Source organism: Drosophila guanche, unplaced genomic scaffold, assembly GCF_900245975.1.
Source record: "Drosophila guanche unplaced genomic scaffold, DGUA_6, whole genome shotgun sequence".
NCBI classification, from domain to species: Eukaryota; Metazoa; Arthropoda; class Insecta; order Diptera; family Drosophilidae; genus Drosophila; species Drosophila guanche.
This window is the reverse complement of record NW_022995755.1, coordinates 3,699,821-3,719,076: the sequence shown is the minus strand read 5'-3', so window position 1 is coordinate 3,719,076 and position 19,256 is coordinate 3,699,821. Positions and strand designations below refer to the sequence as shown.

Below are 19,256 nucleotides of genomic sequence, written 5' to 3'. Positions count from 1 at the left end.
AAGCGAAAAAATAAACGGCAAGAATCAAGAACTTAGGCGCAGACTGACTGTTTTGCTCTCCAGGGTACTGGGATCCTATTGGAAATATAATCATCTAAAAGTTGAATACAATTTGGGTGAACTGGTTCAGCCTATTCCCCGGACTCTGACTCTGACTCTGACTATGATGCTGACTCTGACTCTGGGTCGTGTGTCTCTGGTGTGGGGGTTGGTTTCTGAGGGTTTTGTCATGAGAGAGTGGAGATGAAGTTATTTACAAATGAGTGAATGGGTTGCTGTCGCTCCTCTGGGGATCGCAACTAAATACAAGCTTGTCTACACGAATGTGTGTGGGTTTTGGGGTTGGATATTTATTGCTTTGGTTCTATGTACAATATATACATAAATATATGGAGCAAACGCGAAATGAACTGTGCAACGAGACTTTGCTGCGGCTATTAAAATTTTACAATAATTTCAAATATGCAAATTTCAAAAACCAAAATCCAATCAAATTTCTCTGTGCGTGTGTGTGCGCACACCTCTTGTTTGTTATTAGTATTCATCTATATTGGTATTTTAATCAACATTCACACATACACACACGCACGCACACACACACACACACACACACAATTACATACATATAAACAAACACTCATCGTGGTATTCACATTTAAACTTTGAATTGTTCTGAATTGATTTGGAGTTGTAGTAGTTTTGGTTTTCGGTTTCGGTTCTTTTGGATTTCTGGAATTGCTGGAGTTGCTGTTGTTGGAGTTGTTGAAAATGTTGAATTAAGGAAAATATACATATCATATAAATATTGAATAGAGTTGAGTTATATATTTAGATATATATGTATGTAAATGTTTGGTAATAAAAAATATATATATGGAACAAACAATTTGGTTTTTTTTTTTTCGTTTATCAACAGTCTTGTGTTTGTCTTTTTGCTCTTCTTTTTATATATTTACAAAATTTGATTGTTTCGGTTTGTATTTTGTTAATTATTTACAATACAAGTGAAACGTAAAAGTGGCCCAAAGACCAACGTAAACCAAGGGAAAACTAAAATGAAAATAGAGAGAGAGAGAGAGGGGGAAAACCAAAGTTCTTAACTAAAACTGGTTATAGTTTCCTGTTTTTCTTCTTTTTCAGTGGATTACGGGTGGAAGGGTATAAATTTTGCTTTGCTGTGCTTAGATTTGGCTTTTCTATTGTTACGATTTCGATTTGAATGGAATTCAAGACTGTCGCATGGTTGGGTTCTGTTATTAGGGTATTCCGAATTCTGTAATAGTGGCTGGCTGGCTAGGCTAGACCTGATTGTTCGTGCGGCTTCAGTTTCAGTTTCGGTTTTGGTTTCTAATTGGGTGCCTGTTGGGACGGGTTTAATCTGCTAATCCGCTAATATGCTTGCAAATCGCAACTAAGATGCTTAATTGGATTGACACTAACGGTAAGTTAAGTTAATATTAATATTTGTACGAGTAGTTTAATTTGTAGCATTGTTTTTATTTTTATTTGTTTGTTTTAAGGGAATATGTTGAGGAAAATATACATTTTTTTGTTCATTTGTTTCTTTTGGTTGTTATATATATATATTTTGTTGTTAGATGTACACTTTTAGTTGATTGATCGATTGATTGATTGATTGATTGATTGACTTGATTGCTTTGATTGGTTTGTTAGAGTGAGTTCGAGATATACAGAGAGAGAGAGAGAGGTAGAGAGAGGACCCTTGCCATGACAAAACGTAAGTAAAGTAGAATTATTTATTCATTTCGTATGCAGAGTAATTGTTGTTTGAGACTATTTACAAGTTTGGTTTGGTTTTTGTTTTTGTTTTGTTCTTTTTTTTTGTTTTGTTTTGTATAATAAAACAAAGGTTGCATTAAAAATTATAATTCGAAAACAAATCATAATCAAATTATGAAGAAATATAAAAAATAGGTGGAACAAAATAAAAAAATAAATCAAATTAAACTTATTGTAAGTACCAAAAGAATCGATTAAAATCCTGCTTTTGTTTCGTGTGTGTTTTCATTAAAAAGAGTGGAATAATTGAGAACGACGTGTTTTCATCTTTTTGCTTTTCAGTTGATCTTTTTTTATATTTGCACGGAACGAAAAACTTTTGTATTCTCGTTTTGTGGGTTGGTGGTGGTGGTGGTGGGGGGTAAATGAAAATAGCGCTTAAATCATAAGGTTATGTTAGTCATGTTTGGTTAACTAAGGGAATGATGTTCAAAATAGGTGGAAACGATAACAGAACAGATAACTGGTATATTTTGAGATAGCGAGTAAGGAGATAGAGTCTTTTGTATTTTCAGTTTAGTTTGCTTGCTTTTTTTGTTTTTTTTTTCTTAACTTATTTTAGAGAGAGAGAGAGAGAGAGGTAGAGAAAAAAGTAAAAAATTAATGCTTACAATCATTCATATCGTCATTGGATCTCATTATGTACTGATCCGATGATGATAGTCTTGAATGCCCGTTCGTATTGGGATGAGCTCCCCCCCTATGATCACTTTGTTTATTAGAGCTACGCATCGCCAGTGCAGATGGGTTCGACTGATGCATATACATACTATCACCTTCGCACTCACTTTCTTTATACTGGAGCACATTCGTATGCTTCTCATAGATTACCAGGCAACGATGACATCCTTTCCTAAAAGAGTTTATTGGTTGCAACGAAAAGTTTGTATTTGTATTGTATTGTATATCGGTATAGTATGGATATTAATCATGTTTCATGTTTCTTGTTTAGTATTCAATTAGTTTTTTGGGTTGTGGGTTAGTGTTTAGAGTTTGTTTATTGTTTGGTATATTAGACTAGGAACATCCCTAGGGTGTACTGGGTGCAAAACAAGAAGGAAACACACACTGAGGCGTCACCCCGCCGCCTACTCTCAAATGTCTTTTGAGTTAATGGGTTATTCTTATCCCAGAAACGTGGCCCAGACCCGAAACTAGACATATTTTTGAATTAGATACGCATTCATATCTCGGGTTATATTATTTTGGAAACCATGTCTCGGGTTTGTTCACATGTTAATCGGTTTATTGGTTATGGTTCTTGGAAAAGCGATTACGAGGTTGATGTAATATTTCGAGTATAAGGTAATCAAAATGATTATCGAAACGAACTTAAAGGACGTACACTTAAGAACGAAAAAACTCACAAAATATATATGTTTTGTTGAAAAGTGATGTTTGAAAAATATCATAATATATTGTTCATATATTTAAATGGAAAACGTTTCAAAAATAAATAGTTTTGATTTGGGTTCTGTTTTGATATAGTTTCGTTAGTTTCCTAGTGGATACTATAGTAGTACGAGTGAATGGCACTCGATATGTTTACGATAATTAATTAAAATATTATTTTGTATACGACAAAAACATGTACAAAACGGAAGGAAATGGAATGGCATCGAATCGAATTGAATCGGGGGTTGAAGCTGGTTGAGATTGGGAGTTTCCCTCCCAGCAGCAACACATCGCAAAAAGGACAAACATATTCTTCGTATGCAAAGGAGATTTTTTTTGTTGGTGAAAGAAAAATCAAAAAACATTTTCACATTTCAGCTACAACGGAAAAACTTAGCTTACGGTTAGGATTATTCATATGTTTATTAAATATTTATAAGCATGAACAAGGCAAAACGCAAAAAATTCCAAAAATAATACTCCACTTGGGTAATTCATTGTTCTTGTTTGGCTTTTTGTTTTCTGATTTTGCATTAAGGAAAGCAGCTTAAAAGGGGTTTTAATTGTTTTTTTTCACATTTCTCTTGGTGGAATACACAAAAACATTCATACGGAAGGAAGGCAACAAAAAGAGAAATTCGAGTTCGAAGCAAAAGGAATGGCCAAAATGGAAAGCAATTTTCGTTTAAAATTTCTTTGGTTTTCGTTTCGTAACGTTTCAAATGAAAATGCAGTGGAAGGAAAATGAACAACAACAGGCGTAGCAAGCAAAAGTTGCTGCCAAATATTCGTAGTAGAAAGATAGTTAGAGAAAGAGATTGGGTTGGTATAGCAAAAGGCAGTTTTCTAAATTAAAAACACACAATATGTACATACTTGGAGGGGGGTGTACGGGTACGGGTACGGGTACGGGTACGGGTACGGGTACGTAAAAAAGTTTGATTTAGTTTTCTGCACATCCACATACAGACATACACATCTCTATATCTAATATATATGTATCTATGGATAGGATTGGTTGGGTAGTCTGGGGTACGGGTACACGACTGGGCTCTTGTCAAACATCCGAATTACGAACATCGCGCTCTGCCAAGACAGAGCGCCATTGACATGGAGAGGACATGGCGGCATGGTGAGGCAAACAAACCCGTTTCACAGGCAGAAAGTTAAGAGCCGAGCCGAGCAGTTGGCAGGCAGCAGCTGGCAGGGAAAAGGGAAAGGGAACGACGACGGCGACAACGACAACGACAACGACAACGACAGCGATAAGGTTGACGACAGGTTTTAGATGGTACTCGTACTTGTACATACAATATGTATGTCTATATGTCTGCATGTCGCTGCTGCTGTCGATGCCTCTATCCTATCCCTTCTCTGTCGGCTTTGTTTGTGTGCTGCTCACTGGCTTCTTTTTAATGAGGTTAGTGCTGCATTTCCCTCCATTTTCATCACCGTCATTGGTGGGGGGGGGGGGGGGGTTACTGTTGGTTCGGAGGGAGCCCTATACCTTCCACACAGTCTCTATCAAATAAACACACTCAAACACACATTCACACACACAGACAAGCACCTTTTCTCCAGTGAGAAATGAAAACTTATTCAATTATAGGCACTTTTGGACAAAGAACGAACAAAATACAAAGAAAAATATATACGATTATTTGTACACATATAACATGGAATCTCCATCATCATCCACAACTTCTCTTGTTCTTTTTTCTTCATCATCTTCTGGAATTTTCTTGTTGGATCGAGTGGTATTGGGTCGAGATATGTTAGCATATTATATTGTTGAGCATTGGGCTCTGGACGGCGGGTACTTACTCATCGACAATCAGATATTTGTTACCATCGAAGGCCGCACACCTGCCGCGATAGCTAAACTGTGATCCCTTGATGTGTATGGACTGCTGATAGCCGGACAGGAACCACGAGCCCTCCCATCGAGCCGGAAATGTGCAATTTGTGGGAGCTGCAAGGCAAAACAAAAAACATCATAATTTATTAATAAAAAAATACACAACTCAACCATTAATACATTAAGATATTATATTCCAATTGACGCCCCAAGGGGCAGCGCCAGGCGACCTCAATTGCGTTCATTGTTCATTTAACGAGAGAGCAATGAGAGAGGAGAGAAGAGAGAGAGGAGAGAGACCTCCAGATAAGAACCATAAAAGAGCAACCGAAGCAATCTTTTGCCTGGCAGCAGTAATCAATGAAATGCGTTTGTATGCACATTTATTTATTATAATACCAGTGCTTACAAGTACTTAAAATGTTCCTACTCTCGGGTACTCTCGTACCCGTACATTTGAGAGTATTGCATTGGGGGATGGATATTCCTGTACAGATTTCGGCTACACACTTTCTTCGTCTTTGGTTCTTCTAATTGTATTGTCAAGTTTGGTGCCAAGATTTGTGGCTTTTTAATTTGTAAATTGTTTCAATTATTATTATGATTGTATTTAAGTGCGTGCGCATAAGGGGCCTCACATTTACGACCCCTCTAACCGAGCCTCTGGTGGGCAGGGTAGTTAGGGTTTTCAACGCTAAGGGAAGGGAAGGAAGCCTGCCTTCCTTCCCTTGCATAAATAAGTTGAACGTTGTACAAGCAAAGCAACCAAAAACTGCTCGTAATAATAATGTCACACACACACACACAATCACGGACGGAGGGTGGGTTGTGGAGAGGGATAACTACCAAAATGGCAATTGTGAATATTAAAAAAAAAATGACAGAGAGAACAAAACACATCTGATCGCCGAAAACTGTATGCCCTTGCGTTTTCTCTAGAGCATATTCAGGCATTTAAATTGAGGGTTCAAATTTCCCATAAGCGAACAGAGATGCACTTTTTTTGCACTTTTGCTTTGGAATTACAGGGAGACAGATCCGATGGCATCTCAATGAAATGATTTCTGATGCGTCACAAACATCAGACCAAAATTATAATACCCTTTTAGGAAATGAAAAGGAACATAAAGGAACGAACCAGCAAGCTGAGAGGAGAGTAATGGTGGGGAAGCGATTCAAGCCGAGTCAAGCCCAAGTATAGAAAAAGAAACGTAACAGGAAAGTTTGCACACACACAAACACACACACACTAAGAGACTTAAGTACAAGTACAACTTCGAGTACATCCCACCCCTGCACTGATGAATGAACATTTTCCTATGTATGAACCATTCGGCTTTGCCGAAGTCGACATCAGCAGATATTTCAAGAAATAGATTTCTGACAGCCACTAAATATGAATTTCGTCATAATGATCCGATCTGATTCGGGACTCTGATAGATATAACCATTTTCTACAGAACTATTTGTTAGGTTTTCTCTAATATTTCGAATTGTGGGTGCCACAGATTTTCGCCCTATGTGGGGCCGGGAGAGGGCATGTCGAAATTTTGATATGCTCTTGAAACAGTTTGATATTACAGCTGTCTGGATGCATAGCTTATATTCTCTAGCTCTTATGGTCTATGAGAACTAGGCGCTCAACAGGACGGACAGTCAGACAGTGATTTTATGTGAGACATATTTTAAGATGCCACTGGTGATTTCATGCATGGCATATTTTGTAATGTCAGTGGTGATTTCAGGTAGGACATATTTTGAGGTAGGACATGCCCATTATAAAGTCACCAGTGACATGTCACTGTTGATTTAATTTTTGGCTTATTGCCATTTAACCATTTAAACCACGGTGTCACTGGTGTATTGGCGTATATCCCATACAGTTTTCATATGGAATCTCACCAGTGAGTCACGATATGACACGGACACTGTCACGCGTGATTCAACGAAAGAATCACGAGTGACATTTCACTTTAGGAACTGCAGGGACACAATAGAAACAAGGATGTACATATACATACATATAGAAAATGGTAAAACCACCCTCTGTGCACATATATACATACATACATACATATATGTAGCTTAATGTTTGGGCAGGATTGGCAGTGGCAGTGGCAGTGGCAGGGAGTTGGGCGCTTTAGGGGTGGAACAAGGCAGAAGCACAAGCACAGTCATAGTCACAGGAACCGAAACGGAGATGGAAATGGAAATGCTGATGGTGATGGAGGACCTGAGGACCTAAGGACTGGAGTCGGACCGAACCGAAGAGCGGCTACGCATTCAAATACAGAGAACTCCCAAGTAGAGACGAATGTGCGCGCACAAAGTGAAGCCGAACTGAGACTGAGACTGAGGCAGCGAACAGAGGCAACATCAACGACAGCGGCAACACGGTGCCGTGCCACACTCAGTCGTACCCACACCCGTACCGTACCCTCGTCCTTACAGCGATACACATTTTATTTTATTATTCCTTTCCTTTCTTTTATTTTACTTTTTTTTTTTCTTGTTGATTTTTGTGTTTTTTACCCCCTTAGCTGTTATTTTCCTTTTGTTTTTACATTTGCGGCAAACAAAAGGTACTCATGCGCAGGATCAGCGCAGGAGCAGCGCTCTGAACTCTGAGCCTGACTGAGCCGCAGCTCAGACCTCGAGACCTCTGGCCGTGGCTGGAGCTGTAGCTTTAGCTTTAGCTGTAGCCGTGCCTGTGGATGTACTTGTGGCTTTGACTGTGTGTTGTCCAATGACTTGTGCTTTTTACGAGGGGTATTCCACTGCTGCCACTGCCAGTGCCCATGCCCCTGCCACGCTGCTGTTTCTGGCTGTCATAATGCGGCCCCATACGCACAGCGGGGGGCAGATTGTGTGAAAAGTGTAGCACACTTTGCAGGGCTGCCACCGCCCCGAGCTGGGCAGCCAGAAACCAGAGCTCAGAAACCTCCCCGCCGCTCAGCAGACCCGAGGAATAATTGTTTCGCCAATTTGAAGTACCGTGAATAATTTTCCAACATGATTCAATACTTTTGCCTGAGTGCTGCACGATGGCTGTTGTTGCCTCTGTTGTTGCTGCTGCTGCTGCGGCTATTGTCGCTGCCACCGATTCCGAATCCGCAGCCCAGCAGCACGTTGCCCTTCGCCCTTAATTCGCTACCCCTGAAATATGCTGCAGGACGACAAGCATAAGTAAATACGAGCTAAAAGCAAACAGAAACACAGACAGACAAGCGTACAAATGCGTATAGACAGTTCGGAGGGGATCGGAGAGGAGATACGATAAACTCGTCCATATTCGGTATGTGTGTGGTGTGTACTTTCCGAATGGATTAGAGTGGGCTCAAAAAAGAAAGAAAACAGAAAAAGTATACCAGCTTGGAATATTTCTGTGGGAGCAAGAAAAAAAAATATATAAAAAAAAGAGGCTAAATTCGGAAAGAGTTATGCGACGCCCAGAATGGAGCATCGTATCCATATAAACTGACAGTAATCAGGTGCATTAATCAAATAAATCTCGCGTAGCTTTTGGGCCTCTGTATAAGGAATTAAGTGACTTTAAGGAAACATTGACACGTACATGTGTTGTTCTAAAAGAATCTCAGGCCACACAGAGATAAGAATATGCTAAAAAAAAAGTCGACTATAGATGTATTTTCCTTTTACTTTTACTATGTTTATGTCACTTTCCTCTGAGTGAATACGCTCTCGTAATCAAGGGGTAAGAGTAATGGGGAAATATACAACGCCATATTAATTATGAATCAATTTCCCGACGCCCTACTCTATCATCATCTTGTCGGGTCGTGGCTGTTCTATTCTGTTTAGTGCCTCTCCTGTTATGACTGGCAATTTCCTCGACTGGCAATCGCTCCCAACATACACTTATCTTATCTATCCAGCTTGATCTATAATGACAACTTGAACGCGCTAACAACTCCTTAACCCAATTATAATGCCCACACTTATGGGTGTGCACAATTTCAAGTGTTTCCCTTCTCCATGGAGTTCGGTTAGAGGGCCACCAAGAGCCACCATTACTGGAGGGAGGGACCACCCCTATTGAATGGATTTACGCACACCCCATACCCACACCACACACACACACACACACGTACAGAGTAGATATAGACAAATACATAGATACAAAAGTACTGTTCATAGAACTCAAAGAGCATGACGCTTTACCCGGAGACTCATTTGCGTTTGCGTTTTGGGCTGTGGCTCGGGCTCGGGCTCGGGATTTTGGACTTTCGCTTTGCAGCCCAGCCGTAAAACCAAGTGCCAGGGAGACGGATGGATGGACAGACAGCGCCGGGTGTGTAGGCGGAATGGTAGGAGGGGCAATGGCAGTGGCAACCAAAATGCTTTTGTCTAACTTGAGTGAATTATGGTCAGCGGTCTGTTGGTCGGTTGGTCGGTCGGTGGTTGGGCGGCAGCGTCGGCGGTCGTTGCCTGTTTGTTTCGGGCAATTTCCGTACAATTTGCCATGTTGCATGATGTTGTTGCCGCTCCGGCTGTTGCTGCTTCGCTATATAGTATATATAGCGATTGTTTTTTTGTTGTTTTTTTTGGGTAAATTCGCTCAGGGAGAAACAGTTGAAACGCATTAAACGAACGCAGATCTGCGGTCACAAACTACTTATGGATTCAATTGAGCATGACCGTGGAGTAGGAGGAGGACAGAGGGATGTAGCAGTAGGGAAGGAGTGCCTGTGGAATGGGAAGTGGCAAGCGGGAGAGGCATGTGCCAGCAAGAGGTTGCCAGCTGACGCTCCGTTGCCCCGCTACAAATTATGCCTTCAAAATTAAATGAAATGTTTTGTGGATTGGGGAATTTCGTGGTTGTGGCACCCGAGAGATGCCTGCTCGATGGGGTTGGAGGTTGGGTGGAGGTTGTTTCTTGGGCGAAATTATAAATTCTTATCATAACGCTACTTATCGCGGCATGCGGCTATATGCCTGTGCCTGTGCCTCTGCCCTCTGACTGTGGCCCCAGCTGCACTTTACTTTACTTACCATCTTGTCGGCCGCCCCAGCCACTGACGGACGTGGCCAGCACCAGCATTAGCAGCGGGCCAAGCCAACTTTTTGTTGACGTCATGCTGTGGCTCCTTCTCGTCGTTGTCCTTTCGGAGCACTTGGAGTGGGTGTGGGTGTGGGTGTCGGAGTCGGAGTTGGTGTCCCCGGATGAGGCTTTGTTTCCATCGCCTTGCAGAAGCAGCTGCTGCCACAAGAATATCAGCCACGTAATGCTGCTCCTTCTGCTGCTGCTGCGGGAAAGTTGCTGGGGCTCTTCATTCTGCTGCTGCTGTTGTTGTTGTTGTTGTTGCTGTTGTTCCTTTTCTCGCTCCAGACTAATATCACCGTTATAGTTAAAGCACCTACATTCATCATACTCATAGTCGTTCTCCTCCTTTGCATCATCAGCAGGAGTAGTTGCCGTGGCTGCTGCTGCGGCGTCTTCATCATGCGGCAGCTCTGCGGCAGTTGTGCCCCATGCCAGAGTCGCCACCACCACAGTTCTTGTCGTTGCTTGCGAATTGTATTCTCTCAATGTTGCTGCTGCTGTTGCTGCTGCTGCAGCTGCTTCAGCTGTTGCGGCACCACTGCTGATTGGATTTACCTTGGCCAGTGTGGCTGCAGACGCATGACTTGGTCTTTCACGTCGCATTCGGTCACGTCGCCAGCATCGCTGGTCCGCCGTCGTAGCCGCGGGCGCCTGACGCCTGGTCTCGCCACATTCCAGGGCTCTGCTGCCACCCACAACAGTTGGCACAACTAATTGCAACGTCTGTCTGAGATCGGTGCAACTATGCTCCTGCTGCTCTTCCTGCTGCTGCAGGAATTTCTCGGCTCTTTTTGGGTAGGAGTGGGACATTGTTGCCATTCCCGTTGCTGTGGTTCTGGTCCTAGTTGCGGCTGTGTCCGTGGCTGTAGATGGTGTCAAAGTCGACGCTGAAGCTTGTTTATCATAATTTTTATGTTCCCAGTAATGCTGACAACAGCAGCTGCCGTGGCAGCTCCTTCTGCCATCGCTCCTTGTCTGGCTATGGGTATGGGTCTGGGTCTGGGTCTGGTTCTTGCTGCCGGCCGCAGGCACATGCTTACATGGATAGCAGAAAGGCGGTAAATAGATTAACGACGTTGTTCCTGCTCTCGTCTTGGATGTGGATGTGGACGTGTTCCCGCTGAGGCCAGAGCCAGAGCTAGAGCTGCTGCCCGCCGCTATCCTGCCTGCTGCATGCATTTGTTGCCGCTGCTGCTGCTGCTGCTGCTGCTGCTGCTGCTGCTGCTGCTGATGCTGATGCTCCTGGTGCGCCGTATCCTGTGGGGCAAGATACACGAGACAAGAGTGGAATATTTTATTATTATAAAGTACAAACATGCTGTGTGGCACAGCCAAGTAAATATGATATAAGGTGGCAAAGGCAAGCAACAACTCTGGCGACTGCCTCGAATTTGAATTTTAAATAAAGCGCCACCGCATCGTCACTCTAGCAACGGGCCGGGACGGGGCCCAGCGACTCGACGCATATATAAATAATCCCACAAAATTCATTGTTCATCGGATGGCATCCAAATACAGTTGCCTGCCACACAAAAAGATACCAAAACTTCCTCGGCGGCGCATTAAAAAGCAATAAAAATAAATATGGGCTCTGGGAACAGCAAGAGAGTGGAGACTTCCAATCGAAATAAAATGCCCGACGACGCGTAAATCAAAAATCACGCGCCATAAAAAAATTAGACAAAATTTATACGCATCGATATATTGGTATACAAATGTCTGCAGCACCTCCCCATCTGCCTATCTCCTCAACCAGCGATCATGGCCCCTCATCAGCGCCTCTTCCGCTATTACATTTTCCTGCATTTAGCGCCTCCAGCCAGATAGGGGGAAACCGAAGCGTAGCGAAGCGAACGGGAACGGAACGGAACGGAACGGAACACCAATCGAATCTCCTCTCACTCCCAAAACAACCACTTGAGAGTTTTTCATTTGGATTCTTCTGCGTGTGCCCCAAGCGGAAAAGACGACCAGCACGAGGGTCAGCCTTAATTTCCATATTGCATGAGAGCTTTTTCAGCCACACCATGAAAATAGATGCGAGTTTATTAATTGATCAAAAATAAATTGGTTACACTCATCAGTTGTGTAGATCAGCGGTGGGCAAGGCATTGCTTGGAACTACTCCAATTGCTTCGACAACCTGAGCTAAAACACAATACATGGTCTGTGCGAGACGTACCACATTGCCACTCGACCAAGGCTCTGTCTTGGAGTGAATGAAATTTCAAAATATAAAATAGATTTGCACGAAAAATGTAACATATTTTCTTGAACTTTTCCACAACTTTATCAATTGTTTTCTATCTATTGAACGTCTAAAGTTTAGAGAGGAGCCGTCAAAGTGCAGCCAACTGCAGGAATGTACCAATTTCAAGATTTTCTTACAGGCAGGAAACTGTTTAAGGTTTGCTCTCCAAACTTTTCCAATCGATAATGTGAATACATGTGAATTTTAAGCACATTTTCATGAGCACATCTAAACAGGGTTTAGGAGAATCCAAAAGCGTTTCCTGTTCCTAGGAGTCTCAAGAGTCTGCCCATGGATGTGATGTGTGTCTCATGCATTATGTCACGAAAGTTTCGTTCAAGAATTTATTATGCTCCAAAGAATCTAAATCAAAGAGCGCTCCTCAGCCCTCACATACACACATAGCGAGACTCTCATCCGAACCCATGCGAGGAGGCATAATGCAATTTTGATGTTGTGTAAGCGCTCCTCTTAGCCCATCATCTATGCTAATTAAGTTAATTAAAAAGTACCAGCAAAGTATTTGCACTTGGCCAACTTCACTTCACGTCATAATCAAAGTGAAGGCGGCGCATCGAATGGAAAATGAAGCCCAAGTCATGTCAAAATGCTCTTAAAAAGTCGGAGCCCCATTCCCATCATCTCTCCAGCTCCATTTCCAGCTCCAGCAGGGCCCGTAGATGCTGGGCTGTGGCTGATGGCGACGATGATGAGGGAACTGACGATGACGATGGCATACAGTGGAGAGTCTTTATTTAAAAATGAAAATGCTGAAAAAGCTGACAAAAAAATAAGAAGGAAAAAACGAGGCCAATTATAAGCTTCATCATTAATTTGAATAAAATTAATTCTCCCCCCACTCACACACACACACACATAGAGAAGGAAAATGCCACAAAAGAAATGTGCCACAATAAGAAAGAGAAATGCTCCAAGAGGTGGGACAAGACTTGTGTTGGACTGTGGTACAAACGAGCTGAAGGACAGAAGGAGACGGAGACGAAGACGAAGACGGAGGCCTGGGCCCCCGAAATGACAGCAGACGGTGGCAAATAAAACATTTAGGTGGAATTATAATTTTACTTTGCTTATTTATAATTTACGTTTAAAATGTGAAACACCTGACAGCTAAAGAGAATTTATGTTTGCATGTTTTCCATTAATTTATTTTTCCAAGGCGCGCACGGCGTCCCCCCTGCTCCCAGCTCCAAGGAAAAATGCCCAAGACCAACTCGAGACTCGGAACTGCACGAAAATGCACAGAGCACCGAACAGCAGGGGTTTGCGGATGGGTAGACGGAGCACACACAGGCAGAGGCACATTTTGCTATCACGTTTGGACTATAAAACAGAAAGAGCCCCAGCCACAGCTACAGCTACAACTGCAGAGCCCGTGCTGATGATGTTGTTGATGACGTGGAGCGGCGCTACGAAGCAGCCGCCAAAAATGGCAAACGGTCTACCCAAGACACGGGTAGTCTCAGGTCCCAGCAAGAGGAGCACCATGCAGGCCCGGCCCCCACTCTCAGACACAGCCAGAGACGCAGACCCGGAGCCCGGAGACGTCTCGACGCAGTGCAAAAAACTTGTCAAGTAAATATAAACGAAATATGTGGCACGGCACCCGTTCCGTTCTGTTCCGTTCAGTTCCACCATTCAGTTCTTCTTTTACTTGCTTTATTTTATTCCCATTTTATTATTATTTTCGCCCCGGACTGCCTAGAAGAAGATCCCAGAGACGCCACAGCAGCATAAGCGGTGGCAATGGCTATGAAAATGGAAATGGCAGTGGCACTGTGGCAGAACCAGCAGCAGCAGCAGCAGCAGCAGCAGCAGCCACCAGCCGAACACATAAAAAATATTTTTATGCAACATTTTTATGATTTCCGTCTGGCAGTGACAGCGCTGAGCGGCTTGGCCACAAAGAAACATTGTCCGTATCTCCCCCACGGTAAGTACACCAGTATCCCGGCCATCTCGTGTCCAAAATATCTCCTGCTTCACCTGCTTTCAATTAAGCGACACTTTTCTTTTATGCGACGGGCTTATTTCTCATTACGATTGCACTGTCCTCTGTTCTTCGCTCTCCGTTCTCCATTCTCTGTTTTCCCCTTTGTTTGCGCTCAATGCTCATTTCTTTGCAAGAGTTTCCACGATTCCCCGATTTGAAATTGAAATTCGGAAATTGCGACGACTGCCTGCTGCTGGGGTTGTGGCTGTTGTGTTGACGGGCCTGCTGATGTTTCTTTCAAAAGGGGGTTAGGGTAATGGCAGCAATATATCCGTCGCTCCCAGTGCTCCCTTGTCTCACTTCATCAATCATTAATTTCGTTTATTTTTAGTGAAAATAATCACTTTGGGCAACATATGTGACCGAGCACAGCAGCGTTTCGCATGTGTTTGCCCAATGCCATCTCTCGTTTGGGGGGGGAGCTGGAGAATTGAGCTGAACGACAAAGAGTCTGGAAGATGCGCATGGTCCGAAACACCTCCGTGCAATTATCAAATGGACTATGTCCCGGTCCCAAAACTCAAACCCAATCGCAAAACCCACACCCAATATCAATCCCTGGGCTGCCGTTGCGTGTGTATTGTTGCTTTCAGTTGGGTTAATGTGTGTGAAATGACTTTATTGGTTTTCAGGTGGCATGGTGTGGGTCTCTGTCTGTCTCTGCCTCTGTCTCTGCTTCTGCTTCTGCTTCGGGTTTCGGTAAATGATGTCCTTGCTATTATGGCCACATGTGTATCGAGTGCCAAGGGCGGCCAGACTGGGGTTAAGTGCGGCTTAGATGGGATAATAACGCAGACATTCAAAGAGCTTTTCCAACACAAAACAATTGCTGAACAATTTGTTCATATCTGATATTTAGTGGTAGATACAAATGTACATATGTACTTTTATTTGTTATTTGGCCCAGCTCTCCATTTGAAATCCACAAAATCAATTTAAGAGTGAACTTAAGAAGAAGGATTATAGCTAGATTTGATTTATATCTGGTAACCAACGCAGTTCCATAAGCAGGACAATATTCAGGCCAAAAATGGTTTTACAACCAACAAATAAGATGGGAAATTGTCCATCAACATTAAATCTCACATTAACTCTCGATTTACAGATTATTGAACCATATTCTGACATCATACAAAAATAGACAAGCATTTCTGACGAACGGTCTTTGTTAGTGTCATTGATGGCGTAAGAGTCCACTTGCTTATGGAACATTTTGTACAGCGAATCATCGAAATTTCTACACCATTCTACGAAGGTGAACAAGTTGTATTCAAGACAGACATCTTGGAAAGCCTTGCAATCATCGTATTTGAATTTCATGAATCTATTTGTACACCATATGAAGTAATGCCAGATGGTGACACAGCTGTCCCATCACCGGATACCCACCGTGAGTGTTTGCATTCATAACTTTATCGTGCATTTGTCAGGTTTTTGCACAACGAACTCTTCCTCAGAAGTGTCGGAATCTTTGCTCATTTCAGTGAGTAACCGCCTTTGCTTATCGCTTTTCCAGTTCAACATTCAATACCCGAACTAGTGCTATGCCATGAACGAAAATAGAAAATTCTCACATCAGATCCACAAACACACACACACACACAGATACACAGATGAATACATAGTAGATACAGAGTACGCACAACTTTCCACACCCAAATCCCACACGCACCTCGAGGTAAATTAGTCAACAACTCCGTAGTGAAAGAGGCGGAGAGGCAGACCTGACAGAGGCAGAGCCTGAGCTAGAGCCGGAGTTCCGTTCCCGGGGGCAATTCTCCTAATGCAATACATTTCCGCTATGCTGCGGGATGCGGGGTTGTGCTGGCTTGCTATCGGTTGAATCGTGCATACCAACATGATTTTTATCTATATGTCGATAACATAAATATGACGGAATGGACGCGATGGCTGTTTGATTGGGGGGGATGGCAATAGGAATGGGGGTATTCGGGGCCCTGGACAGAGTGCAATTGCAGTGGTGCGCGCACCTCATTGAACTTTTCAGACAAACACAATTTGTCCGATAAGGAAAAAACGTCTACACGACACCCGGGACGAGGAGGCGGCAGGCACACGAGGCTAGGCGGAAGGTGTGTGTGTGATTGTATGAGTATGAGTGCGGAGTGTATAGAGAAGGGGTGGCTTGGCTCGGAGGCGGGGTTGAAGCGGCCGGTCGAACGGCGCGCGCACTAATGGCCACCATTAATAATTGAAAAACTGAAACAGTCGGAGCATGTGAGGAGTAACCGGAGGAGGCAGAGTGGGATGGTGGAGGCCCCATCGTGGGGGGTGTGGATGGAGATACAGATACAGTGATGATACACTACAGTGTGGTGGAAAGGTGACGGCGGGTATGGCTAGGGGTCGACAAAAATCTATAACCAAAAAAGTTATGAATAAGCGAGTGAGTCCAGAGAGTAAAGTAGAGGATAGGAGCGGAGACGAAGCGAGAGGCAGGGCCAGGCCAGAGCACGAGAACAGAGAGTAGTCAGTTGAAAGCTACAAACCTGTTCTATGTTGCTGCTATAGTTGTAGTCCATGGCGACTCCAATGGGCTGCTGCCGATGCTGCGACGCTGCAGCGACGTCGACAACGACACGGCGACAATGTTGGAGCTCCTCTTCTCGTTCTCCTGGTTATACTCGTTCTTATTGCTGCTGCTGCTGCTGCTCCTTGATGATGATGATGAAAATGCAGCAACAGCAACGTCCAAGTCCAAGTCCAAGTCTAAGGGAATCGCGTGCAAATCGTAGCCAACCAGCATTGGAAAAATTACAAAAATTCCCTCGTCGGTTGCTGGGAAGTTTGGAGTTTTGTATCTGTATCTGGATGTATTGTTGGTGTGATTTTTAGACGAATTTTCCGCTGCAGGGCAGCAGCCAGAAGAATCGCAAACGCGCACGAACCGAAACTGAGACTGAGACTACGACTGCGAGTGAGTCTGGAACTGTGACTGCCAGCTCGTGGGTCGGGTCGTGGCTCGTGGTCGTGCAGCGGGGGGAGGCCACACAATGTTGGAGCAAGGTGTTTCCAAACACACAGAGAGACCGAAACGAAACCGATGGCAAAATTCTCGCCGTGCGCTGAACTGCGCAAAAGCAGACCTAACGCTGGCTGCTGAGAGCTGAGCTAAAGTTGCTGCTGCTGGTTCTGGTGCTGGTGCTGGTGCTGCTGCTTCTGCTGCGCTGCTGCTGAGAAGACATTTTTGTTGGGGCTAGCATGTGAAGCTCCACCACCGTTTGCACTGGCTAGATTACGTCTGCCGCTGGGGGCCGTCGCCGCCGAAGCCGCCTGCTCTCTGCCTGCGCCTGCCTTCCCGCTTGCCTCTGTGTCAATCGAATTAAATGGAGAGCAGCAGCAAACTGAGTAATTGGGGTTTACAAATTTTTTCACAACTAGACAAAGTTCGGTTTCTTTTGCACATTTATTAATTGAAAGAATTGAAGATGAAGTTGTTTGTTGTTTGCTGCAAACCCACTCGGGGAACACGCAACTCAACGCGACACACACAGACACACACTAGAACCACCGCACTGTCAGACTTCGTTTTTTCAAGGTATACAAAATTCTGCACACCACACACAGCTCGTTTTTTTGCAGTTTTCCCACTGTGTTTTCTTTTCCTTTTATCTTCTTCAATTGAACTTCGTTTTGGCGTGGCTTGGTCTGGCTGGGAAAAACCTTGAACTCCGCGTTCTCGGATTCGTTTGGCGTTGCAAGGCAATTTGATTTGCACTCGATTTTCACTGAATAGTCGTTTCGTTTCTCTTTGTTTTATTGAATTTTCTTTCGACCGACCGACACGCTCTCACGGACGGGACGGGCCGAGCACCGAACACAATACACACACAGAGCACGAGCTGAGCGCAGCAGCGAAAACTTCTGCTGCAATACACAAATTTCTTTCTTGTTTGCAGCGCCAGCGCGCCGCGCACGATAGCTAAGAAAATAGTATCTGTGGGATGTGTGTATCTACGCGGTACGCGCCAGATACGACCGCTCGGTTCGATTTTTGAAAAGAGAATGAAGAATGACGACGACAGCGAGAGTCTGATAAAGGGAGGAATAGACAGAGCGCAAAAGATAGAGTGAGAAGGAAGATTGCAGCCGATAGACGTTTAGCCGATAGCCGATAACTCATAGTTGCTGCTGAGTTGCTCTTTTTATTTATTAAATAATTGTATTCAACAATTTAATACAGCAGTTTATTTGTTTAAACAAGCAGCAGAGTTAAGCTCAAATAACTACTTATTTCATATACAAATTTTAATTCAAACTCGATATCGATAACCTTTTTTAGCCACCAAAACCGCTGTATGAACTTTGTTGGTGCTGCAATTTGCGCCAAATAACACCCAGTTTCATATTTTTTTTAAATTCTAAGGAGCACTGTATGTACGTATAAACCAAGTTGTTTTTTGACCAATTTCATTGCAAGCCAAATTTCGATTACCTTACCGTTATATTTGCCTCACCTCCTACTTTTCTTAGTCACGTTTGTTTACAAAACAACAAACACACATGGTCGTGGATGTACAGTGAGCGAAAAGAGTTAGCGGAAAACTAAGATTGGCTCTTAGCATATTATAGCAGTCGCTAAGCATGTACACCTGAAATCCAAATAAAGTCCTTAAATTAACGCATCCATAAAAGCATTGATTCAATTTTAATTTTTCCTTTAAATATTGCACATTTGCATGTACGATAACCTTTTAAGCCCACTGTCGGAGTGGACGAGTGGTTGGTATACAAATGCGTGCAATGGCAGATTAATATGCCGCTTTTCAGGAATTTATGAGACAGACTCTTCAAGATGCTTTTGAATGCTGAATCAGCTTTCTTGTCCACTCCACACTTCGGCTTGTTCGACAGT

At 43.4% G+C, this 19,256-nt stretch overlaps 1 protein-coding gene across 4 annotated transcripts in view; it reads right to left on the bottom strand.

The window, feature by feature from the left end:
• The window catches only part of LOC117589636, a 31,800-nt gene extending 13,400 nt beyond the window's left edge, over positions 1–18,400 (bottom strand). For 2 of the 4 annotated variants that reach the window (XM_034281728.1, XM_034281729.1), the window contains exons 1-3: positions 10,067–11,293; positions 5,020–5,167; positions 2,589–2,653 (exon numbers count right to left, since the gene is read on the bottom strand). In XM_034281728.1, the coding sequence (XP_034137619.1) occupies positions 2,589–2,653; positions 5,020–5,167; positions 10,067–10,937 (1,084 nt within the window). In that variant the 5' untranslated portion in view covers positions 10,938–11,293. Of the gene's footprint in view, positions 1–2,411; positions 2,654–5,019; positions 5,168–10,066; positions 11,294–11,317; positions 11,376–16,890 lie in introns of those variants that run through there. The other 2 variants (XM_034281731.1, XM_034281727.1) reach the window with 2 other exon arrangements.
• Between the last annotated feature and the right edge of the window lie 856 nt (positions 18,401–19,256).